This window comes from Oculina patagonica, chromosome 4 (genome assembly GCF_052425735.1).
Source record: "Oculina patagonica isolate OP01 chromosome 4, crgOcupat, whole genome shotgun sequence".
Taxonomy (NCBI): domain Eukaryota; kingdom Metazoa; phylum Cnidaria; class Anthozoa; order Scleractinia; family Oculinidae; genus Oculina; species Oculina patagonica.
Window position 1 is genome coordinate 61577050 of NC_135761.1, and position 27307 is coordinate 61604356.

Consider the following 27307-nt stretch of genomic DNA (forward strand, 5'->3'; position numbering starts at 1 on the left):
TTTCGGCAATACTGCCTTCTTCAGGGTGCCACCCCCAAAAAGGCAGTATTGCCGAGACGTCGGAGCAGTTTTATACCGCCATTTAGCGTCATTTTGGAACATAAACAATTATTTTGATTTGGTTGCCGTGCATGCCGACCGTTAGCCTGCGTAGCAGGCGTCTGTGTAGTTTTTAGCGCGCGTAAAAGAGTGCGCGATCGCGAGAAGGCCACGCGAGGTAAAAATCGAGGAGACGTCGTCTTCTCGATTTTTTCCTCGCGCCTTTCGCGTTTCTCCCATGCGCGCGCTAGAAACTAACGACGCCTGCCACGCAGGCTAGCCGACCGTTGAACAGAAAAATCAAGAACTCTGTCTCGGTGAAAGTCAAATGGAACAGTATTTTTTCTGGAAAATCTCTTCGGAGATTGACGGAACGTCAGAAATTTTCTTACCATTTGTAAGGTTTCCCAGTTCTAGTTTCCCATGCATCAGGTCTCCCATCAACGGAAAGAAATAACAGGAAACTGAGCTACAAATGGTAAGCGACATCTATTTCGGTTAGTTTGCTAATTTTGGAAAGAAGCCTTTCCATTTTTCAGTGGTCATTCCAACCGGTTCTCTCCAACAAATGGTAAGAACCCTAGAGTTCGTTCAGCATCACATTGCGGTAAACACGTCAAGCTGTAGCGGAGGAAATTGTTTTCCCTACGACAATTTGAAAATATTCTCATTTTCATCACAAACGCATCCAACGAACACTCGGGGAGGAAAAGCAAATGATCGCGCGTGTGGTGTGGTCACGCGTGATGGACGCGTGATGCCCAGTGAACAGCCGTACCGCTGACTGAAACGGCAGGCTCAAAGGTAGAAATTCAACATGGCGGCTGTTTATTTTCCAGTTAAATTTATTTCATGCAAACTGGCTGAGACAAGTGTCCTTCCGTAAACTTTGAACAGCTCTTTGAATGACTTTATTGACAACCTGCTTACACCTTTCACGAAGGATGAACCACGATGGATTGACTAAGTTCATCGCGCCTCAAAGTAACAGTACATGTCAATTGAGATCGATCAAAGAATCGAAGTGCAGCGAGGAAGAACAAATTCTTCAAAAGAAAGCATCTGTGTGTCGATAAGTGGCATGTATGTAGTATTACTTTCTTGTTTCTTAACTCTGATGTGCCTAAATGTTGAATTGAGCGAGCTTGTAAAGAAAATCTTTCGCTGCTGTTTTTACATTTGCTATATCACAACATTGCCGAATTATATGGCTCTGAAAACGCTCCGAAAAATGCCCTAACTGCCTTTTCTTCGCCAATATTTTGATTGTTATCTATAGATTAATGCTTGATTAGCTATTTCGTACCGATTTTATGCCAAATTGAGGCAAATAAATGGCTTCTGTGTTTCGGTGAATTTTGATGAAATAGCAAGAAATCGTTAAGTCACGTGTGTTTAGTTCCTCAATACTAATAGAATATTGAAGTCCCCAGACATTTTGTTGCATTTTTGTAAAGTTTAATGATGGACTTCATTACCCATGTAAGAATAATGTATATAAGTTGTTGCTCATGGGAGATATTGGGCACTAGTTAAAGGCTATTTCCAACAGTACGAAATGTGTACCTTCCAAAAGACCGTTTGAGGAGAAGAAATCAAATTTGACGGTTAAAGTGAATTATTGTACTTAAAGCCTAATAACCACAGAATATAGTGCAGTGAATTTTATTTTCAGAAGTCTTTTTTTCTTGTGGAACTGGTCAATCAAAGTCAGCTAATTAAATATGCATAAATTAGTGAAAAATGGCCATTTTTGCAAAAGGTGCCATAACTTGAAGGGAATAAAATATTTTGAGTTGATGTTTTGCCACAGTAAATAGCTCACCATACCCAACATTTATGCTAAGTTTGGGCGAAATCGGTGATATGAGCTGTATCACCTGTTGCATGGTTCTGCCCTGTTCTCTCTCGGGCACACTCTTAAAAACAAAGGAAAAGACCAGTTGGTAATTCCCAAAAGTGGCCGCCGCCGCTTACGGGAGCGGTCGCTTGCAAGAGCTTTTTATTACAGAGTACGAGGGAAAACCCAAACGGGGTTTCACAATGGTGGTCGTAATTAGAGCTGGCTGCTTACGAGAGTGGTCGCTAAAGGCTGGTTTTCATATGATCGCCCCGATCGTCTCTGTCGCTTCTGTCGTTTGCAAAGTGTGAGGTGATTGGAGCAAGCAAACTTTTTGAAGCGACAGAGGCGACAGAGACGATCGGGGCGATCATATGAGAACCAGGCTTAAAGGGGCTTTGTCTGTAGTTCAGAAAATTAGATCTTCGCATTTTTATTTATCACTTCAGTACATGATTTGCCACGATAGCTTTCAATAAAAAAAATCTCCTTTCTCTCTCTCGAAATTATGAAAGAGCTGTAAAGGCAATAAAAAATCTTGCTCACTAACCCAAACGACAGCAATAATTGTTAATCCATGCTGAACAATTGAAAATCGAGTCACAGCCGTTCCACAATAGACCATTTGCATTATGAAGTAAAAGCGCAAAGACTTCTGGTAGTTGTAGTTAGGTTCGCGGGAAAACACCATTTCTGGCTTATGATTGGCTAAGGGCAGCCAAGCGTGAAGGTGGACATCCAGGACTTTTAATTTGATCAATCAATCAATCAACAACTTTATTAATGTGTCAAAGGGAATTCTAGCCGAGAGTGAAACACTCTCTACTAATAGGGGACACATAAAATAAATAAAAATAATAAGTTTGAGCTGCGAAGTTTACGCTCTTGTCGCTTCGAAATTTGTTTAAACTTTATTTTTTCAGTTACCTGTCAAAAATATAGAAAACAGGATGATAGCTTTGGAATGAAAATTGACTGAGTTCTGTGTTTTAACCAAGACAGACAAATGTTGTTCGTGTTCAAGTAAGTTTAATATGTACGTTGTGTGGCGGTGTCGCAGTGATCTTGGCATCCCCCAATTTTAGGCACCCCCGTACCAAGATCCCTAGTGATCTTGGCATCCCCTCAGGGGATGCCAAGATCACTAACAGCGTTGAATACAGCAGACTGGGGCAAGTGAAGCAAACCACAATTCCATTCAAAAACCATTTTGCTTTATCAGAATGCTTTGTCTTCATAAATTTAATCGTTCTTAGCAAACAGTATTGACGACTTCGCAAATATTCGCAAAGCTAAACAACCGTTTGATTCAAGTCCGCGTAATTATTCTTAAAACCTGTTAACACCGAACCACGCGCCGAAATCCCTTATACCGGCTAACCTTTAATATTTCAAACATAAAAACGCATTGTAAGAGCTTCCAATTTGCTCGGTGAATGAACATTTAAGAAAATGCGAACATGATCAAGAAACTGACAAAGGACTGTCACGCAATATTGCAACTCGATATGAATGCGATCGCCAGGCGTGAAAACTGACCTCTCGAGTCTGTGAACTTATCTCTTTTGTTTGTATTGTTATCAGCAAAAGGTTTTATTGCAGGTTAGGGTAAGTAAATACTGGGTTAACTTAATGACTTTTACCTTGTGATTTCGGTTTAGTCTATATAGGTATTCGAGCATCGACCCAAGGTTTATAAATCATTTACCATTAGAAAAAATAATAAAACGTTGAAAACGTTGAAAGGACAAGACATCTAAGGAGAGTGATTTATTGGGGATACCGAAATCCCTAGTGATATGCGTATCCCTTCCTACTATATTATCTCCGATGAGTATTCTGAGAATTAACCTATAAAAAGCAGTTACCTAGACGAAAGGCTTTCAAACGGGTACAAAAGTGAGGACGAGGAATTTAGGGGGATACCGAAATCCCTAGTGATTTCCGTATCCCATTCTAATATTTGTCTGTGGTTAGAATTCTGAATAGAAAAGTAACCAACACTAAAGATAAAAAGGTGTGTCACCTTGACGAAAAGCGTTCTAACCTGTAGAAAAGGTAAGGAGAGAGGAATTTAGGGGGATACTAAAATCCCTAGCGATATGCGTACCCCCTTCCATTATGAAATATACATTAACGGTTAACTTAATTATATATAGAAATAACAAGACGTAAAACAAAAATGAAAAGGACGTTGATTAAAAGCATTCAAACGCCGAAAGGGCTGCAAACGTTAACAAGAACTGAGAGTAAAAAAATACACACGACACCTCCAACAACGACCCCTCACCCACCCAGCTCCACCCCCACCCCCACCCCCACCTTTAACCTCCCACGTGGGTAGATTTTACTGATGACCCTGATAAGCAACTGGGTTTTCGCGGGAAATACGGAAAGTGCCCATAAGATGGATTCGACAAAATACAGAAATGTCTTGGAATATGTACAAAAACAGAGTTATCCGGAGGGATTTTCAAAACAGGAGAAGTTAATTTTGCGAAAATATTGCAAAAACTTTGAATACGACAATCAAACGGACTCTCTGTTTTACAATGACAAACAACGAGATGGTTCAACGCTGCGACGACTGGTGATAAAAGAAGACGAGAAATGTAGGGTTTTTGTGGAATGCCACTCCGCTGATTTCTCTGGCCATGCAGGCAGAGACAACACCATCAAGAAGATTAGGCAGCGTTACTACTGGCCAAAGTGGTACGCAGAAACAGTTGATATAGGTATAGTATAGGTAATTCTCTTTTCATTACAGGTATAGTAGTTCGTTCTTTGTGAGAATGTTTTATTTGTCTACCTTTCATTTTTTGTCTGTACCTAGTTTAGTTTACGGTGTTCGATTTTCTACAAAAGGGTATCGATAACTGACATATTGGAAGGGGATACCCATATCACTAGGGATTTAGGTATCCCCCAAATTCTCTCTCCTTACCTTTTTTTTTTACCGTTTGAACGTTTTTCGTCTATTTAACCTACTTTTCATTTCTCTTGGTAAATTCTCTCTTCATCATACTCATCAGAGACATTGTAGTAGGACGGGATATCCATATCACTAGGGATTTCGGTATCCCCTGATCCCCAATATATCTCTCTCTCCTGACGTTTTAATATGTCTTGTCCTTACCACGTTTTCAACGTTCGAGATTTTCTTTATTCATCTTTGTGCCTTGGCTGTTCGTTGTACTCTTGGGACGATGATCAAATACCTATAAATCACTATGTGCAGGAGTAAAGGTCATTACGTTATCCCAATAAACTACGTCTTCTTTGTTTACACATACCTGTTTTATTTGTCACTTAACTATATTGTTAATAACGATACAAATAAAAGGGATTAGTTCACATGGAATAAATGAGCATTTAATAAAAAAAAAAAAAATCTTTGGTCTAAGGTTATTAAAATCTTTGACAGACTCGAGAGGTAAATTTTCACAGCCTGGTGATTGCATTCATATCGAGTTTCTATTGCGTGACAGTCCTTTGTCGGTTTCTTGATCAAGCATTTTCGCATGTGAAATTTTCATCCACCGAGCAAATTGGAATCTCTTACAATCGTTTATGTTTGAAATATTAACCTGCCTTGAAAAGTTTATCGATAAGCACCATGTGCGTGTTAGTATAAGGGATTCCGGCGCGGAATTCGGCTTTAAGAATAATTGCGCGGACTTGAATCAAACCGACAAACGGTTTGTTTTCCTTTGCCAATATCTGCAAAGACGCTAATATTGTTTGCTAAGAACGATTAAATTTACGAACAAAGCTTTGTGATAAAGCAAAATGGTTTTTGAGTGGAATTTTGGTTTGCTTCACTTGCCCCAGTCTGCTGTATTCAACGCTGTTAGTGATCTTGGCATCCCCTGAGGGGATGCCAAGATCACTAGGGATCTTGGTACGGGGGTGCCTAAAATTGGGGGATGCCAAGATCACTGCGACAGCGGAGTTGACTTGGTAGAAATTCATTCATCGCGGCCGACAACTTCTCTTCGTAAATAATTTAAGCTTAATATCACACTGGAAACAGATTGCTTGAAAGGACGAGTCGAGGATATAACTAAATTTGTGTGGAATCAAGTGAAAGCAAGGCAAGCCATTGACTTTGTTCTTAATCTATTTTCAGACGTTCAACATGCATAGGCACGCAGTCTTCAGTCAGTCAGTCAGTCAGTCAGTCAGTCAGTCAGTCAGTAAGTAAGTAAGTAAGTAAGTAAGTAAAGACTTTATTTATACACGATGATACTTAAAGCATATAGCTTGTGCGATAAAACACAGGAACAGATACATAAATAACCATGTTATCCCAACGATTCCACACAAAGAAAAAACATTTTTTAGCATCAGGAGGTTTAATTTATTTATCTTATTATTTACAGTGATTAGCATAATCAAAGATCTATACAATGAGTTTGCTTTTAAACATCTTGTAGTAAGTCTAATTTACTATATATCAAAGATTTATTACAACATCGTTTATAAATTTAATTAAGGAAAACCATGGTATACCATGAAAATGAATCAAATCGTTAATATAGCCTGGATTTTAGCCATCTGACACTCAAGGTATAGACAGTACACACACCCAAATGACTGTGTTAATTATTTTCGGGCTTAGAGTGAAGCGTCGTTACTTCCTAGAAAACCAACTCTATATATGTTTAAGCTTAAGACGGAATCCACTAGGAAGTCGAGTAATATTTATTAAAGTTGGACAAAAATCAATTTCCAGAATAATTTATATCCTATTGCGTTATTTCCTACCCTTGATAAAAGGTAAAGATGTAAGTAATTATCCGTGATAACACCAACAACAATTTCTTATCAGAGTCTGAGAAAATGAATTTCAAAGTTCACAAGGTATAGAAAAAATCTCACGTGTAGCCATTTTGTAAATTCGTCTTAAGCGATTCAGTGGAATTCAGCGGAACTTCAAAATGTGTTTTCGATGTGTGGTGTTGTTAGAAAAGATTTCTTTCGATAAGATATTTGAAGCAGTAACACAAAAGCTTGCAATCAGGTGTAAATAGTTTTGGTACATAATTTTGTCCAATAACTACTCGAAGTCCTGGCGGATTTCCTCTTAAACCTACTTCTTTTCTGATTAACAAACATAGCTTAGGAACTGCCAAAGGCCAAAAACTTCCCTGGTCTTACCCTCCCCTTCCCTTGTGGGGTTTGGGAAAGCCTTCTTATTAGAGGCTTCAAATGGAACATTCACGTCAAGGAATTGTGCAAATGCTTTACTAAAAAACTAAACCTCTTGCGATCATTGTATTTTTTTACCAGTTCAAGTAATGGTTGACTTTTATTTTAAAGTAATTTTGCCCTCTGTTACGTATGGAATGCTTGTCTGGGGTTCGTGTGGTGCAGCAATATTTAGTGAACTTGAGAAGATCCATGTACGTGCGACCAAGTTGATTTACGGTCTCGACTGGCTTACCCCCTCAGATGAGGTATTACTGAAAACCAAGTGGAAGTCTTTAAAGCAAATGTGCATTCGACGGATACTTTGTTTAGTGTACAAATGTGTCTCCGAAAGATGCTCCCTCCCACCTACGTCACTTGTGGTCAAAACAAGAGAGCGGATATAATCTAAGAAGAAAGAACTGCTTGGTGCTCCCCAAGCCTAATACGGACTTTGTTAAGAAGTCAATTAAATTTGCAGGGGCCTCTTTTTGGAACTCATTAGACAATAAGGCCCGCTGAGCCCAGCTGCCAATTATTAAAAGCGAGAACCAGTCTTGGTCATGTTTTAAAACGCAAAGTCTTCGTATCAAGGAAAAAGGCTGACTTCACCCAGCCCTGCAGCCAGCCTACAATTAAACAGCTGACCCAGGGATCCCTATGACTCTTAGCGGAGTTCCCCCTCAAATTGCCGAAGTCAAAATAAAGAAGTCTGGCAGAATATGAAATAGTGTTTGGTATTATCAGCATTACATGACATGCAGAGGATGAACTCCAACTTGTTGTTGAGGTCGTCTGCGAAAGAGTGCACGTACAGCTGATCTGTATTCTGGCATGCGGATAGCGTATAATATAGGATTTACAAGCGAGTTTGCATAAAATAAAACTATTATTGCTCCTTGTAAATGTAAAGACACTGAAACGGAGATTGAACTTAAAACTTCGTATTTACTGATAAAAATGAGAAAATTAATTATGATATATGGTAAATACAACAGCAGAGATACGACAGTCATGATCAACAATGTTATGGTCAGTTTTCTTTCTCTACTGGCTGCACCATGGTGTTGAGGCTGCGCTCCACAACGAACTTTAATAATAATGAACGCGTAAGAAATACAAATAATCAAAAGGCAAATTGAGCAGAATGTAATCCATAAGTACGAAAAATAGTAATAATAAAGAGCAATTGATATTGACCCAGCTGTAAACCAAACAGAGGCAATTATAAACCCGTAAAGCCATTTTTTAAGGAGGCGATGTCTGAACGGCCGCAACGTCGCGTGCAGCCGTTCCAAAGAAATAACTGCGATGTTTGTTACAGAAGAAACAGGAAATAAACGTAACAGTAAAGAAAGAATATAAATAGCTGCCACGTTTTGAGATGAGTTGTCCTCCCAAACATTGCACTGGTATGCTCCAACGTTATGGAATAGATCATTTACAGCAAATGCTCCAGTTAACATATCTACAACTGCCAAATTTATAACCAAGTACATACTACGCTTGCGAAGATTACGATTTTTTATAAATATAATTATTGTAATAATATTAAGTGTAACTATAGCAACAGATTCGGCCAAGCCCACAGCAAGCCAGATAATACATTCAGGTAAAGAATACATCTTGGAACCTCAGCTTCTGTCTTTTCGTTTTACTGTTGGCAGTAATTGCTCTTCTATCTGTTGAGATAAACGAGGTACTTCTGTTAGGGTTTTTGCTGGGTGCATCTATCAGTCGGGGGAATATATGCCAGTTTTTGCAAATCTTCGTTGAAACACTCGAAGAATTTCCGAAGTATTTCATCAAATCAAAAACTGGTGCGAGCGCTCACGAGTACTCCGAAAGCAATTGCGCGTACAAATGTGTCATATATATGTTGCTTAGCAACTATTGGGACGAAAACTGCGGGCTCAGTCACTTCTCTGAGAAGTGATGTCGCCATCAACTGGCACTTGTTCCCCAGACTTGTATATTTAAATGATGTTGTTAGAGCTTTTCGGTGTGAAATGGAAGCTTAAATCATCTGGTTTAAGTACTGCAACGGCGTCAATTGTAGTTCCATTTCAAGTTTCACTTGACATCAAGGTCTTTATTTGTTTCGGTTACTCCACTTCAAACTTTAATAGGATATTTTGTTAATAACGGGAGAAAAATTCGTTTTGTCGACTTTTGAAGAATCAAGTGTTTTTTAACGCTATCTATTAAAATAGGTTGTGTTGAATGAATATGATCTGAATGTTTATCTTCAAAAATTGATGGCACCAATTCATTACTCATATTCTCTTGTGGCAACTCAATCGTATATCAAAAAAGGCAAATTTTTTTTAGAAATTCGTTCTCATTGTTCTATGATAAGAAGGCTATTAAGTCAGAATGAGTTCGAGCTTCAAATGAACCAGTCACTCTTGGGTTATTTTTCGTACGTTAACGGGTGTGAATTTTAAGTTGAACCGCATTGATTTTTTTCTGCAGAAGCAAACCTTCCTTACATTTTCCCGACTTTATTTTAAATTTAAATACGCTCAAATGTTTTTCCCTAGAAGCAAGCCGCCCCTCCTTTCCTCCATTTGATTTTACGCACGTAAAAAAATGAAGTAAAATAATGCGAAAAAAACTGACTGTATAGTGTTTTAATCACTTCCCCCTTTTAATTTGGTTATTTATTATTGGAAACTTCTCATCAAAATTGACGGCTACTTCAATTTACTGCGCAAACAACATATTGCTTTTCCGGTCATGTTATGCCCACTAATTTTACACATTGTATTTTACAACTTAAAAAAATGTGAATTCTGTATAGGTAATTTAGTCAGAACGAGTTATTGCACCGCTGGTTTTCAGCTTCTTTTGACAAAAAAAACGTTCGTTTTTGATAATACCGACATGTGTCTAAACGTTTTCAAAATCGATCGGATCTTGGGCAGTTTTAGGTTGATCTTTACGCAATAAATGGGTAAATTCAAAATAGAAAGTTGTATTCACAAAAACAAAAGTTTCTTAAACACAGCCCGAGACAGCTGCTAGCTGGTAAGTAAGTCGGAAAAAGATCACTAACTTACAAACGAGACAGACGTCATGCCTGTCAAAAATAAGGCGCCCGATTCCAATTAAACTAGCTATTAATAGGACATTTCGCCGATTAAAATGTAAATACTGTCAATTGGTAAAAAGCCGTTAAAACAATGTACACTTAACGTTTCAGATCACTGAGACAGCTTTTTACCTATTTTTTTTTTTTATTTTACACACCGTTAGTTCATTTTCAGATCAACACTGAGCACAATTATTTTCGGTTTTCTCTGCATAGTTCACACGTTTAATAAATAAAAAGGAAAAGAAAAAGAAAATAAAGCGCTTGATCAACTTCTAGCTAACGATCCCCTGAGATACACCGATTCAGGCTGATACCGGAACTTGCATGAAAGGCAGGCCTATGTCAGCGTGTGGAGAATTTCGTGTCGGGAAAAAAATCTTTCCTAAGTAAGCCACGAATCTTGATCTTTATAGGTTTCCAAAGTATTGGATGAAACAATTAAGGGTTTAAAAGGAGAGGTGACATTTTGAACGACTATCAGTCGGGTATTTTAGACGGATTTTTTTAAAACTGTCTCTGATGACAAATTTTCTATTTACATTTTGCGTTTTTAAGAGTTTAGAAAACAATGTTCAGAATTTTACTCTTGTAAATATTATTCACATCCGATAAACCAATGCCTTTGCCACCAGTTAGGAATAAAAAGTAGACTTAAAAGAGGTTCAAATAAACTTCAACTGACCCTGTCTGCAGGGAATCCTTCCTGGAGAATATCGAGTCTCTTTGGCTTGCTTTTCCTCCTTCTTTCGCAGAGAAAGATACCCTGAGAAAATGTAAAATACTATCTTATTTGAGTTCAATTTTGACCGCTACATAACTAAAAGGTTTACCATATTTTGAATATCATTTTATTTTTTGTCGTTGATACATACAACAATTATGATCTAGCCATATTTCAAGCAAATAAATGCGAGAGAACAAAGTCTCTCTTACCTCAAAAATATTCTTGATCTCTTGAATTAAACTGCAACAACAAAAGTTTTAAGTATTTTTTAAGTATTTTCTAATCATCGAACGCAAGACACATTCAGGCCTATTTTCTCTCTATGCTTGAGTTTTTCTTCCTCCTACAACCTCCTACAAAGATGCTTTATAGCGAAAAAGTCATATTAGAAAGAAAAAGTCCGTCATATTAGCATATCAAGGCTAAATATCTGTTTGCTACTCCGAACTCAGAGGAGTAACTTAGAAATTTGGTTGCCAAATTTGTCCTCTAATATCTCAACTTGAAGAACTTGGATAGTAAAGCAGTTAATTATTCAATAAAATATCTAATAATTTCATACATACAAGAAGTATTCTTCATGCTCCCTACATGTATCTTAGTGGAATCAAAGAAAGGAGTTTTATCAGGATGTTGTTTTCAACAAACTTCTCAGCGTTGGCTATATAATGTAAATAAACCAGCTGTACTTAGTCGATCAAAAGCATAATGAGAGTTTTATCTGATATAAAAATTCCTTGACATGTGTCAAACTACATGCATGCTAAACACTTTATAAAGTCAATTGATCAGTTTTTTCTCAAGATGGCAAAAGGAAATCGTTTAGCATAAGACGATTACTTGTGACAAAGCTGGTTTTGCAGAATTTCGGCGAAATCTTTAGCAATATAATAATCGAGTAATAAGAATAGGTACTTACTATTTGCACCAAAAAGTTGGTTAAGTGATATCTCAAAAACAAGTGAGATTCACTATTTATTTTTCCGCAATGTCTTTCGCCTCCAGGGTTATTCTTTTGTTTTATATTTTCCGTATTTTCCTGAAGATTGATGTTCTTAAAGATAAACTCACGTCGAATTTCATATACAAAAAATAATTTGTGGAAATTACCTGTAAATTCCCTAACTTAAAAAATTTTCACCCCTATAAGGCGATTTTCTTTCCAAATTAGAGACGAAAAGAGCGTTTACAGACGGAGTTTACTAAAGGTATTCCAAAACTGAGGTGGACATTATTTTTTACTTGCATAAATAAAATGCACGGAACTCTATGGACGGCTTGCACCTAGAAGAAAAGCAGATAAATGTGAAAAAATATAAAGAGTATATTATATGGACGGCTTTTTCTTCCATAAAAAAGGAAAATTGATTACGACAAAATTAAATAGACCGAATGAATAAGCGGTTTTCATTTTCCCAAAAATAAGCTGTTTATAAATTTCCTATATTTAAGTATGCGCGCTAAAGTGAGTTCAAATAGCGAAGCGCTCGAGTGACGTCACGACTCAGACAAGACTCACTCAGGCAAACAGAACGAAATGGCGGACAATTTTCTTCAGACACTTCTAAAACAGCTGGTGTTCCTAAAACACTTTCATAAAACGAAAACTTCGCCTAGATTCCTTCTATTTTCCTCAGAACACGCTGATGTTTCTAGACTTCGTGAGGGTTACATTCATTTGCATTTTATTTTTAGACCTCGCGCGCTTCGCTATTGACGTCCGTACTTCCATAAACTCGATTTATACTAAAGACGGATGATCCGTCGGGACGAACTTGTATTTTAATTAGGCGAGCATTTTTTAGTTCGTCTGATAATTCGTTTGTGTATAAATACGGGCAAACAGACGGATCATCCGTCCAGACGAACTATGTCGCGCCGCCTTTCTTGCGTAAATAAAATAGAGAAAATGTATGGAGGGTTTGCGGATTTTATTGATTGACCTGCCACAACGAAGGTCGATAAAAAAATCGTAAATCCGCGTTTATTAAAGTTTACCTTGCTGGAAATTTCAAATCAAAATAAAATTCATCCTTTGATCTCGATTAAGAATAAACACGCGTCCAATGTGTTAAGTCAACCGCAAGCGCTGTAGTTACGCCCTGAGTAAGATAATGAATTTTATTCCAAATTTAGAAGAATTTTTTCATCCCTCAGGAAGTTGTAATTAAAATTCGAACGCGGAAGTGGTATCTAGTTCACCGCGTCGTCTTTCGTCGCCAACGAACAAAGTTTTATGTAATAAAAGGGAGCTCATATACCATTGACCACAAATTTGTTAGCCGATACGCGTCAACGAAAACAGCTGGGGAGCTCAAATATTGCAATTCTTTGGGCGTTTTTAATAAAACAATTATTCCACTCGCGCTTGTTGGATATGAGATCACTATAGCCATCTCGGCGCTACGCTCCTCGTTGGCTATCCACCATCTCATATCCAACGCGCTTAAAAATAATAATAATAATCAACTTTATTTATAGAGGGTGAACACATTACAGTAAAAACTGAAAAACCAGTGGCCCTCTAAAGTGGCGCTTGTGGAATAATTGTTTAATATTTAGACAGGGTAACCCCTTCAGTCGCAGGACTGGTATACGTGGCTTGATGCAAAGTTTCGGAGAAAGCGGAACTGGCGAAAAACCTAAAAGGCTAGAGAGCGTTCCGCGTGTACGCAGGGTATAGGGACAGACGCATAATTATCTTAGAGATTCAAAGCCATCAAGGGGGTTTGAGGGCAAGCCCCCCTCCACCCCCCCCCCCCCTCTTCACCACCCTGCAAAAATACATCTAAAAGGGCAACAACTTTTGAAATGTTTTAATTTACAGTGACAGTGATAACGAATTTCAAGAATCAAAGACATTATGGGCATATCTCACCGGCAAGACACATCTCATCGTGATATAAATTAAATCGAATTTGATCTGCCTTTTCTTTCTTAGCTTACTGAGTGATCCGCCCTTTCAATTGGCTTGAAATTAACTGAACTCTCACAAAATCCTCCGACACCCTCTTACCCCTTCCAGAGTAAGATGATCGTTGGATGAAAGGTGAACGAATGTACTCTGCAAAAATAAAATTATTTACTTCTATTAATAATATTTTTTAAATAACAATCCCGCACAGAGAGAAATGAAAAAGAATTTGTGGCATTAACCTTATTTATTACAGCAAATAATATAATCAACGATGTATTATAACAGCGGACCATGCTTATGAACATCTAGCTAGTTTCAAATATTCATTTTAACATCGTTTAATTTTATATAATATTATAGATTATCGTATATTATAGATTATCGTGAATAAAAGAAGACATGTCTCCGTTCTTGATATCATAACAAAGATATTATTTTACATAACATGTTATTTAAGATAAATATAACTAGTCTTATCTTTAATTACACAAAATGGAAAACAATAGTTTTAGTTATTATAATGAATACAATTTACCACAAAATTCGTAATAACACTATCAAAGGATGAAATTAAAAAACTTACATAAATAACAACAAAGAATACTTGAATTTCTAATTATAACAAATATTACATCTAGAATGAATATGAATTATTTTACAAAAGTAAACATTCTCCTTCTCTTAATTTTATTCTCTTATGTTCACTAACTGAGTAAAAGTGAACCTACAACTGATTATGTACAATATCTGTTTTTATAGTTTACTTTGCTATATGGTGTACTGTACAACTGAACACTTCAGAAACGATAAGGGGACTGGATATGAAACAAATATTGGTGCGTCATGGGAAAGTTAGTCTGAAGATCAAAAAGATCAATACTTTTTTAGGGGGACAGAAAAAAAGGGTACCAGGAGAGAGGTCGTTTCATACGTTTCAGCGTGTTAAGCTCAAATTACAATTAGTTCAAAATCCCTTACAAATTAAACTAACTTATTTTCAGCCCAGTCATGTCGAGACTTTCTTTATCGATATCAGCTTGATATTATTAAGATGTTTAGTGCCACAAAATCATTAAAATCACCCGCGCCCAAGAAAAGTATAACATAAATATGAATCAAATCGTTACTAAACTATAAACACTATGGCCTGAATTTTAGCCTCCTACTTTGACACTCATGGTGTAGGCGACACACACACCTGACGATGTCTATTTTTTGTTAAAAATTTCATTCATAATATTTCAAAATAAAAGAGCCAGGAAGAGTTCTTCACATTATCCGCATTACATTTCATGAAGAGGAATAACTTGTCTTTGTTGCTGAGGTCGTCTGCGAAAGAGTGCAAGTACAGCTGCTCTGTATCCTGGCATGCGGATAGCGTATAATATAGGATTTACAAGGGAATTTCCATAAAATAAAACGTTGAGAGTATTATGTAATCGTACACGATCAACTCTGGACATTGATCTCATAACGTCAGTGGCATGAAAGAGAAAGTGGTATAAATTATCCGGTAGGTACAATAGTAAAGACACGATGGTAACGATCAACAATGTCATGGTCAGTTTTCTTTCTCTACTGGCTGCACCATGGTGTCGAGGATGCGCTCCACAACGGACTTTAATAACAATGGACGCGTAAGAAATACATATTATCGATAAGCAAATTGAACGGAATGAAACCCCTACGTAAAAAGAATAACTTAGACCTTTAAATTTCCATAGAACTGTACGAGCAATTGATAACAGCCCAGCCACTACCCAAACGGCAGCTATCATTAATCCGTAAACAGATTTTTTAATGTGGCGATGTCTGAACGGCCTAAAAGTCGCGTTAAACCGTTCTAAACAAATTGCTGTGATGTTTGTTAAAGAACTAGAATTGAACAATGCATCTATACCGTCGTATGCCCAGTGTCCAGAAAACACCCATACATTGCAGTATGCTCCGAGTTCATAGAATAGAAAATACGCAGCAGATCCTCCAGCCAACATATCTACAACTGCCAGATTTATAACCAGGTACGTGCTACGCTTACGGAGATGACGATTTTTCATGAAAACGATAATTGTTATGATGTTAAATGCTACAATGGCAACGGACTCCGTTAAGCCTACAACAAGCCAGGTAATACATTCAGGAAACGTAAACATCTTGAATGCTTCCTTCTTTTGTATTTGCTGTTGGAAGTAATTTCGCGTGTATCTGTTGAGATAAATTAGTCATTTCTGTTAGCTTTTTTAAAGAGGGAAGCCACGAGCCAAGTGGCCCGTACTTGCCGGAGCTTATCCCGGTTTCTGTAGCATTAAGCGGCTAGAAATATTTCTTCTTCCCCCTGAATGGGATGCTAGTCCATCGCAGGGTTACCCCCCCCCAGCATTAAATTTGCTGGTACCCATTTATACACCTGGGTGGAGAGAGGCACTGTGACAGTAAAGTGTCTTGCCCAAGAAACAACACAATGATCCCGGCCAGGCCTCGAACCCGGACCGCTCGATCCGGAGTCCGGCGCACTAACCATTTGGCCACCGCGCCTCCCAGCTTTTTTTGTACTGGTCTTATTAGAAAGCATGCAGTTACCTGGAATACAAAGCTGACATCAACGTACAGATATCTATTTTGGCGCGAAAGCATGAACTGATTTTGTCAACTCTTGAGATGATTAAAACTGATTTACCGCGGAGCTCCCGCAAAGGCGCGGGAAGCGGAGCCCCACACCGAAGAAAACTTGGTAAACTTGTGGAGCTGAAAAATTATGGTTGTCATGTGTTGCTCCGTACGAAGCATTTAGCGTAACTCTTAAACGAGCAATTAACTTATTAAATTGTCTTAAATTGTAAATCGACTGGATGATGTGGACGTTTCAGTTTGATCTTAACGGAGTGATGGTGAAAAAAGGCGGCAAAATGTTTTGCGCCATGTTCACTATCTTTAATGTATGAGTTGAATGAAACCCGAGAAAATATTCCTAAAATATTCCTCACATAATATGCTTTAAATTCGTTTAAACTCCGTGAAAAAATAGGTTTACGGGAAGATCCGAAATAATTGCGTAAAATTTATTTTTTCTCTGTGCGAGTCAAAAGAGGTTTTACCTCGAGGTTACTTGATTAAGGTTCTGTGGCTGTCATCAATTACCACCGTTTGCATTGATACGCGAAGCCAGAAATCAAAACACCCGCGGAAACGTTTCCAAGATTTTCGTCAATCAAAGTTTGAAGGGGGGTTTGCGACAACGTTTCGCCCGATCGATCACGAAAGTGAACTGGTGATAAATAAATTTTATTCCGCGGCCAGAACTCCTTAATAAACTGTTTTCAACAGGTCTAGATTAAACTCTTTTGTAGCTAAGTTGTCAAAAAGGTACGAAACTTTATGATAAGCGAGCCGTAAAACGTATCGCGACATTCAGTCTGGCACTGTCTGCTTCGTATAAAACTAATTTTTTGAAAAGATCTGCAAACCGATTACTTTCATTCGGTTCACAAACGCAAAAGACTTGAAACTGAAGGGAAAGTCTCGAAAAAATCTTTAAAATGTCTCTGCTGTGTAATAAAGTTAAATTTTGACCAAGTTTCTGTAGTCTCCTGTCGGCATAAAATCTGTAAGATAAACTAATAATAAAGCCATGATCCAAGACTGGATTCGAGCCAACATAAACTCTTTCCACTTAGGCAAGCCGTTAATGCATTGAGCACAATGAATATCAACATTGAGCACAGTTGTTCTCAAGTTTTTTCGCATGGAGCACCCCATTTAATAAAAAAAAATTAAACGAAAAGAAAGTTTCTGATTAACTTTTAGCCGACTAGGAATACTGAAAAAACATCGATTTCTTTCCTTTTCTTTCCTGATCTTTATAGGCTTTAAAGTACAAAATGAAACAATTAGTAATAGTAATTGGACTGAGTGGAGTACAATTTAGGGAGTAATCGGGCGAGTAATTTCAAAATCGGCCGAGCGCGCAGCGCGAGGACGATTTGAAATTACGAGCACGATTTATCCCTGAATTGCACGACACGAGGTTCAATTACTAATTAATCGTATCAGTAACAAAATTCGAGGTTAGGCAGTCTTTGAGAATCTTTTTTAGTGTGAAAACGTCAATGATAAATTCAACTGGTTGGTTGTACAAACAGTGGGAAAACAACAAGAAAGAACCCATTTATATGCGCGTGATTGACGCGCGAATGGCGTAGCTGTCCAATTACAGGTATCCAATTTCAACAACTTCAAATTGGATACCTGTACTTGGACACCCACGTGATCGCCCGCCGATTACGCAACAAATAGGCGCGCGCAGAACCAATCAAAATCGAGAATTTTGTTATAGATACGATTAAAGGTTTAATAGGAGAGAGGTGAAATTCGAACGGCTTAAAGTCGGATTTCTTCTACCTCTGACAGCTCCGACCTGATGGAACAGTTACTGTCGAGTTCGACTCGAATAATTCTTTCGTCAATGAAACAAACAATTTTAGATTTTATTCAAAAACTAGAAATAAAACTATTTTGCTTTAAGAGTTCCTTTGGTTTCCGATGGGAATAAAACATTTCGAGTGTTGACAAAGAAGCTAGCGTAAACATGTCTGACAAAAATTAAGTTTCTGTCATTGTTAAAAATATCACAGGAGAATTTGTATTTGTTTTTTTAGACATAAATTTCTACAGGTGTAAATCGAATGATGCTTGATAGGAAAATTCAAGTCACCCAAACTTTGTCGTAATAAAAGCCTTAAGAAACTGTTTACAATTATGTTTATGCCTTGCATTCAAATCAATTTTTACCGATTTTCATCCTTGGAGGAGGCCTCAAACAACTACGAAATGTCCATTCTTACTTTACGGACTAATGGGAAAAATTAAAAAAAATTAAAACAAGCGCCAAAACTACTTGGATTGTACACGATTTAACGATCCTCCCTTAAAATATTCCGCTAATAGAATATAAGTTTTTTGCAAAATTACCCTCTAAATCGGCATTCTTTGAGGTTTCAAACAGCGGTAAAGTACTACCATCAGTATCCTATTGTTATCCTAAAATTCAGCATACTCACACCGTAATAAATGCTTGTATAATCTAAATAAAACACTGTCCATGGATGAAATTTTGCGTTTATGATAATTGTAAAGAACAACCTTCAGAATTTTGCTCTTGGAACTTTTTTTCACAGGCGACAAACCAAAGCCTTTTCTAACAGTGAAGATTAAAAAGTGAACTAAAAGAGGTTTAAAAACGTCTCGACCTTATCTGTAGGAAATCGTCCTGGTTAATATTGAGTCTCTTTTTCTCGTTTATCCTTCTTCTTTAGCAGCGAAGTATACCCCAAGAAACAACTGCAAAGTGACAATCAAACATACACATATGTTTTAGGCGACTGCATTATTGTTTTTCTCATTTGAGTTTCATCTTCAAAGACCATATAACCTAGGCGTGTACCATATTTTGAACATGATTTTATATTTGTCGACTGTGGCATAAAACAATTACGATATAGCCATATTTTACACAAATAATGAGGTAGAATATAGGTTTTCTTACCTCGAAAATATTTTCGATATCTTGAATTAAAACCATTACCTTTTAAAAATTACCTAAAATATTTTTTCTGGTCAACCGCATCACAATCAGTTCTATTTTCTCGTTTTGCTTTAAAATTATTCCTTTTAGCAACGCTTGCAAAGGATGCATTAAAACGAAAAAGTGTTGATTAAATAATGTATATAACCAGCTGAAAGCACTCGATCAAGCAAAAAATGAAATATTCAAATTAAAATAGCTTGGCGTATGTCAAACTACATGCATGTCAAATGCTTGATGAACACAACCGATCAGTCAGTATCTTAAGATGAAGAAACGAAAACGTTTAGCAATTAATGGTCAGTCTTTGACAAAGCTGGTTTCACAGGATTTTGCGTCGAAATTTAAAAACACAATAATTGAGTAATTGGATTAGGTAGTTTTTGTTTACACTAAAAAGACGTTTCAGTGATATCCGCGAAAACAAGCGAGATTCGCTTTTCAGCTAGTCGCTATTCTCCGTTATATTTTTGGTTTTACGTCATTACCATTAGAAAAGTGCCTTTATTTATTTTCTGTTACTTTTTTTATTGCTTGGTTTATTTTTTTGTATATCTTTCTAACGTTTGACGTTCTTAAAGGAAACATAACTGTTTTACTGGTTAGTCCATCTTTACTGGTCACACCCTTGTACTCAAACTTCAGTGTTATCTAAAAAATGATAAAGAGGAACTACTGCCTCCCAAGTTATCTTCTGCAAGCCTCACTATTTGACATTTCTTTTTTTATACTTCTGAAAATAGAATAGTGGATAACTTTATTCAGTACAAAATTATAGCAGTTATGTAATCAGTGCAGTGGTGATTATAAAGGAAAGTAAACTTACATACGTTAAGGCCCCTAACACAACACATCTATTTGCACACAATCTCACATTTTAAGGAGGCTCACAATAGTTTTACGGTCGCCTGAGGCCTGGGTCCAAACCTCGCGAATCACGCGCGTCACTCGCGGGATTTTTCAGCCATGAAAAAGAAAAACAAGCATGGCGGCGCGTAAATTTTTTGTCGAAGTCTATTTTTGTCCAGTTTTCAGAGAAAATCGCGTTTTCACGACATTTTCAGCCGCGAAGAGTCTTTATTGTTACTATTAGCTGAAGAAAAAAATGTTTGCCGATCAGCATACATGGTGCCGAGGAGAAAATTTTATGTATGCGCTGCGATCGATCGTGTAGACCCCGGAGTGGACTTGCAACCAAACCTACGAAATTCCCGAAACTAAAGCATGCAATACACGTTTACTTCTCTATCTTTCCTTAAGCGGCTTTGTCTGTGGCTTTAGTTTACTTCATTTATTGACGGCACTTCGATTTACAGGCCAACTTAATGACTGATAAATATGAAAGCGAGCAAGCGACTTTTCTAAGCAAATCGAGGGCATTGACCAGCGGACAACGCTTACGCATGCGAAAGACGGGATCTTGTTTGGATCTTGTAAAGGCCAGATTTTAAAACGCGCGTGGATCACGCGTGGCTTTTCTTGAAACGCGAAGTAATTTAACTGAAAAACAAGTCCGGTGACCCCACTTTTTTATTTCAAAATTTGGTAGTGTGGCCTGAGAGAAAACTACAGGTGAAATTTAAAAAAATTCTCTGTACGGGATTTTTAGCCAGTGAAAAATTACGATTTTGAGTAATTACATAAAATCTGCTCCAGAGAATTTTTTTTAAACTCTTTATAATTGCTCCCCTTCTTATGTAGAATTGGATAAGATTCAGAAAAATAGGGGTCACCGAGTTAATTTTTGCGTTATTACCGTTAGAAGCTCCACGATGGCTCCTATTTACACCCATATCCTGTTGCTATGGTAACAGGTGATGACGCCATATGATTATATTTCGGTTCACTGACGATCGAGCTAGTAGCTATTCCCAGGAAATTGTAAAAATAAATGTTATTTTGTTTTATTGAATCCCTTAAATGTAAAAGTGCTGGAAAACCTAAAAACTATTGTGAGCCCCCTTAAGAGCAAAGATACTCTCAGGAAACATGAATTTATAAGGTGAGGGCCTTTCACAACAGTTTATATTGAGAGTATATTGTGTTACTTTTACTATTATTGAAATTTGACAGTAAACAGGCTAACAGGTTTCCAGTGGTCAGGAAAGCTACAACGTAATAGCGTTGCGTACCTTGGCTTGAAAAATGGTCCGGGAATGGTTGATGAGCAGCAGTCTTATATCCCATTCAGACGTCTAAAACCAATGGTTTTCTATTCCAAGCAGTCAGTTCCGATTAAAACGAACGGACAAGGCAAATTTCGGACCTTCGCCGAATTCCCTGATTTTTTTTAGTGAAAGTCGACAGTTATATCCCAATAACAAATATCACATTTATTTGGATCAACTCGATATTTTATATTTTTTGCGAGGCACCTCAAAACCATGCAATTCGCCATTGAAGACTCCGTAAATTTGCTATAAATGACGGTCGCTGCCAAAACTTTATTACTCAATTCAACGAGCTGATTATTTTACAGATTGAAGTTTCATTATAGAAATTATAGAAAGGTATGAAATAAAATTTGTGGGCACTCTTTACTGCGCGCCATACAGAGCTCCACGAATTTCCCAAATATTCGCCATTTTGATCCAGAACAAAGAAAACGCTTGAGCAATCGAAAAACCAATTCCAGAACCGTAAAAGTTTGGAGATGCGTTACATACTGCTAGAAGTCAGGCTGTAAATGAAAAATATTTTCCTTTCGCAGTTTCAACCGTTTTAGCCGATTTCTCGGTATTTTCAACGCTCACAGCAATAAATGTATCACTTTCGATCAAAATGCAAATGAGCTCTCCAGAAACGCAAATCAATTTTTACGTGGATAGAAAAACAGAAAAGTGACATAACGTTTCTTCAAGAAACCTATAGTACACCAGAAATCCTTAGTGATTGGAAATTCCAATGGCGTGGAGAAATGATCTATAGTCACGGTTCGAATCATAGCAGTGGAGTGCTCGTCCTCATTAACGAACAGCTACAGTTCGAATTAAAAAATGCCGTAATAGACGATAACGGCCGTTACATTTTATTAGAGATGACCATCCAAGACTCTCCATTTCTTTTGTTAAATTTATATGCGCCTACAAAACTCAACGAACAAGTAGCCTTTTTCGAAGAAATCCTTTCTATTATTCAAACCACCAGCTTTGACACAGAATGTAGAATTATCATTGGTGGAGATTTCAATGTTCATCTAGATGCTGCTCTTGATAACTCTGGAGGAAAAATTGAAACGAAATCTACTGTTAAAAATATTCATGATATAATGCTTGAGTATAACCTAATTGATATATGGCGAGTTCATAATCCAGATAAAAAGCAGTTTACTTGGAGGCAAAAAACGCCGATTATTCAGCGACGCATTGACTTTTGGCTCATAAGTGATGAACTACAAGACGACATTCAAAAAGCAGACATCGTCCCAGCTATCAGAACCGACCATGCAGCAATCAGCTTGTCCCTCAATAGCCTAAAAGACCAACCATTTGGACCATCTTATTGGAAATTTAATTCAAGCCTTCTTGATGACGATACTTACATACAGCTTATTAACTCTGAATATCCAAATTGGATTATGGAATTTTCTGAAGTTAACGACCCAAGAGTTTTATGGGATTTAATTAAATACAGGATCAGACAAATTACTCTACAATATAGCAAAACTATCGCCAAAAATCGAAAAGCACGGTTACAGAGAGCGGAAGAAACCCTAAAACAATGCGAGGATATTTACAACAACAATCCATCAGAAGATAATATTATAAAGTTGGACGAAGCAAGGAGTGTGTATGAAGCATTGTATGATTATATTATTCAAGGTAAAATAATCAGATCAAGAGTGAACTGGTATGAACAAGGGGAAAAAAATTCAAAATACTTCTTAAATCTTGAAACCAACAAAACCGGAAAAACATCGATTCGTCGGCTATTTAATTCAGATGGAAAAATAATTTTAAATTCAAAATTCATTATGAAAGAACTTGAGGATTATTACACATCTCTCTACAGAAACCAGGATTCAAGCGATGGTGACCGATTTATTCCAGATTTCACCAACAGCGTTCACATTCCTAAACTAAGCGATGATCAGAAAAATCTTTGTGAAGGAATTTTGTCAAACACTGAGTGTTTTAACGCACTATCTAAATTCCCAAATGGAAAAACACCTGGAAATGACGGCTTAACACCAGAATTTTACAAAAAGTTCTGGAATCTTCTTGGCCAACTTATGACCGATTCCTTGAATTTTTCTTACCTACACGGCGAATTGTCTAATTCACAAAAACAAGCAATAATAAGACTTATTGAGAAGAAAGGAAAGGATAGACGTTATATAAAAAACTGGCGGCCTATCTCTTTATTAAATGTTGACACTAAAATAGCTTCGAAAGCATTAGCATTGCGATTAGAAAAAGTATTGCCTTTTATTATAAACGGGGACCAATATGCTTATGTCAAAGGCAGAACTATTTTCGATGCGGTCCGGTCAATCGAAGACATCATGGAATACACGAGAATTAACCAGATACCTGGGTTAATGGTGGCAATTGACTTTGAAAAAGCATTCGATTCTATAAGCTGGAATTTTTTGCTAAAAGCATTAAAATCGTTTAATCTTGGTGAATCTTTTGTTAAATGGATCTCTGTTTTTTATTCTAATATATCCAGTTGTGTCACAAACAATGGTTTTTCGACGCCATTGTTCAATGTTGAAAGAGGTGTTAGACAAGGAGACCCGTTGTCACCGTATCTGTTCATCATAGTGTTGGAACTTCTATTAATTAAAATAAGAAGTGATCCTCGTATTAAAGGAATTAAAATTGGTAATATAGAGGTAAAACTTGCAGCCTTTGCTGATGACTTGACAACATTTGTACACAACAAAGCCTCCATAGAACATTTGTTCAGTACACTGGGACTATTCGAAAAATGTTCAGGCTTGAAATTAAACAAAGATAAAACGGAGGCCTACTGGCTCGGGAGTAGCCATAATTGTAAACAAAACTTGGGTATAGAAACTGTTAATGAACCAATGAAGATTCTGGGAATTTATTTTACGTATAATTCTCGCCTAAAACATGAACTTAATTTTGAAGCAATACTTAAATCTTTAAAGAAAACCTTGAATGGTTGGCAATGGCGAAATCTAACTGTGTTCGGCAAGATTCAAATCATTAAAACATTCGCAATGCCAAAACTCATGTACCGTGCTTCCGTATTAAATCTAGACAAAGATTTTTTGAAAAAGGTTAATTCTGTGATGTTTAATTTTTTATGGAACGGAAAAGATAAAATCAAACGCTTAGCTCTGATCAGCGATTATAAAGATGGCGGTCTGAAAATGCCTCACGTGGAGTCTGCAATCAAAACTCAGAGAATCATTTGCCTAAAGAAGTATACTGAGAACTATCATAGCCCTTGGAAACTTATTCTATCAAGGATTCTCAAAGATCACGGCGAGAAATTCCTTCTTCATTGTAATTATAATGGTGCTGATCTACCTAAACACCTTCCTAAATTTTATCGCGAGTGTTTTGAGACCTGGGCGACAGTCAATACTAAAGAAATGTCCTCCCGAGACGTCATCATGGATCAAATACTATGGAACAATCAATTTCTGCGTATTGGGGGCAAACCTCAATTTTGCAAAAAATCATATATGGCTGGAATTGTAAAGATAAAAGATATCCTTCTCCCGAACGGCAAATTAAAAACTTGGAATTTCTTTAGAGAAAAAGGGCTGAATTTTAACAATTATTTCTTAATCCTTGGTCTGTCAAAAGCACTTCAAGACGCATGGAGAGTCTTGATAAACTCGAAAAATCCACAACCCCCTGATGCGCAAGAGCAGAGCACCACCACAAGTTTGGATTTAACTCAGTTTGTGCTCAATTGTAATAATGAAGAAATTAAGCTCAGTGAACTCACGAGCAAAAGACTGTACTGGATTCTGATAGGGAACATACACGTCCATCCTACTGCAAGATTAAAATACAACTCTTTATTTGATGATCAAAATCTTGACTGGAATCAAATTTATTTAACGCCACAAAAAGTGACTTTAGACATTAAAACAAGAATGTTTCAATTTAAAATTCTTAATCGTATAATATATACTAACAAATTGTTGAATAAAATGAGGCTAATAGATACCTCGTTATGTACGTTTTGTGGAGAGTACGAAGAATCTCTCGAGCATTTGTTTTTACACTGCAAATTTACCATAGATTTCTGGACGCATACTACTAACTGGTTAAATAAATTAAATATTACCATTTCTAGGCTAAATGACAGCGAAATTCTGCTAGGTATTACAAAAGAAAGTCCTCATTGGACTCTTCTCAATCATATTCTCATTGCTGGTAAGCAAGTAATCCACGCTAATCGGCTCAGGAAAACAAAACCACTCCTACCTCAGTTAATAGCTAAACTTAAATATATTGAACACATTGAATATTGTATCGCTAAGAAAAGGGACAGGCTTAAATTTCACCTACAGAAATGGGAAATACTTAAGTTTTCTTGAGAAATTATTGTATCTTTAAATAAGTCCTTTTACTTAATCTTCATAAATAGTGCATAATTAGTGTCAAATAGAAGTAGCTTAGCAATCAATCAAAACTTTTGTTAAATAGGAGTAGCGCTTTACGTTAGCGACAATAGTATTGTTTTTTTTTTTCATGTTTGTAGTGTATGCAATGTTAGAATCGTCTTTGTAAGTAATTGTCAGTAATTGTATTGTAATGTAGTGTGCATGAATCAGTAAGAGCAATAAAAAAAAAAAAAAAAAAAAAAAAAATTCAAAATGCAAATTATGGCATAAGCCCGTGTTGTCACGGAACATCTGTATACCGCAAACAATTTGCCTAAAAACGTTTTCCAAAGCAAAGATTTGCTTCTTACCTGGCCGGGCGATAAGATTCTTTAGGCTTTTATGTAAAAGCTTTCTTTTTGCTTTCTGGCTGTAGAGAAGCTGTTTTCATTTCCCACGCTGCGATAAAACAGTGAAGACTTGTTCGTTTCAGTCTAATTCAATTAAAGCCTAATTTGTCAAACCCCTGTCGGCCCGAGAACAAAATGGTGCAAAACCTTTTAAAAAATGGGGGGCTTTAGTGAATTATTATATTGTACCAGCTGTACAGTCTTATTGACTCACAATGTTCACGGGTTGACAGCTAACTGATGATTTTGAGCCTCGGATAGCGTCTATCACCATATGCTTGTTAGGAGCTAAGTCCGTGATATCATAACTTTAAATAAAGAAACCAAAAGGCTATAATTATGGCATAACATTTTTTGTTGAAGCTTTTGCTTTTTTCTATAATTTTACAAAGCTACACTTGTGCACAATGTTGGGTCTATGACCCTTCATTACAGCCATCCATTTTCCACATCCGATTCTAACGTTCCGTGTCCGGTATTACTCGTATGCCCAGTCTGAATATCCCTGGTCTACCTTCAAGAACGTCGCTACTATTGGTTTTAACTGACACATCATCTTTGACACAAGAAGGCATTTCAAATGCTGTTTTATCTGCAAATATTTGATTATTTTAAGGCCGCAGGTCCGATAAAACGAACGATAAACCTCCCTGTCTTTCTCACGGCTTTGTCGTTAATATTAATATTTCGTTATTTATTTTTTGCCATCTTTCGGCGATAAACTTCTTTATATCCAATTTTATAAGAGGAATTCACTTAATAAAAGGTCTCACAGTTTGTGTTTCAATTTTGTCAATAAAGTTGAACGCATATGAAACTTGGCCTTTGCTCGTGATATAATTTACATTACTTGCAAAGCATTTCGGACGTTTAATTTTCAGACACTTGTTAATCTCATTTCGGACAATTTTTGAACTCTTTGCTGAAACATAGCTAAAGTAAATTTACGCGTGCAAAACACCAATAAAACTGAA

At 36.9% G+C, this 27307-nt stretch overlaps 1 protein-coding gene and 1 long non-coding RNA gene across 3 annotated transcripts in view; both read right to left on the reverse strand.

The window, feature by feature from the left end:
• Positions 1-27307, reverse strand: part of LOC144647809 (histamine H2 receptor-like) — a 410332-nt gene that overhangs the window by 271777 nt on the left and 111248 nt on the right. The window contains exons 1-3 of one of the 2 annotated variants that reach the window (XM_078507521.1): positions 11100-11196; positions 10849-10929; positions 6971-8751 (exon numbers count right to left, since the gene is read on the reverse strand). In XM_078507521.1, the coding sequence (XP_078363647.1) occupies positions 7819-8694 (876 nt within the window). In that variant the 5' untranslated portion in view covers positions 8695-8751; positions 10849-10929; positions 11100-11196 and the 3' untranslated portion in view covers positions 6971-7818. Of the gene's footprint in view, positions 1-6970; positions 8752-10848; positions 10930-11099 lie in introns of those variants that run through there. The other variant, XM_078507519.1, reaches the window with a different exon arrangement.
• Positions 14224-26412, reverse strand: LOC144647831 (uncharacterized). Its single transcript, XR_013569637.1, has 3 exons — positions 26295-26412; positions 19054-19144; positions 14224-16012 (listed from the first exon to the last, which is right to left on the reverse strand). It is a non-coding gene; the product is annotated as an uncharacterized LOC144647831 (long non-coding RNA).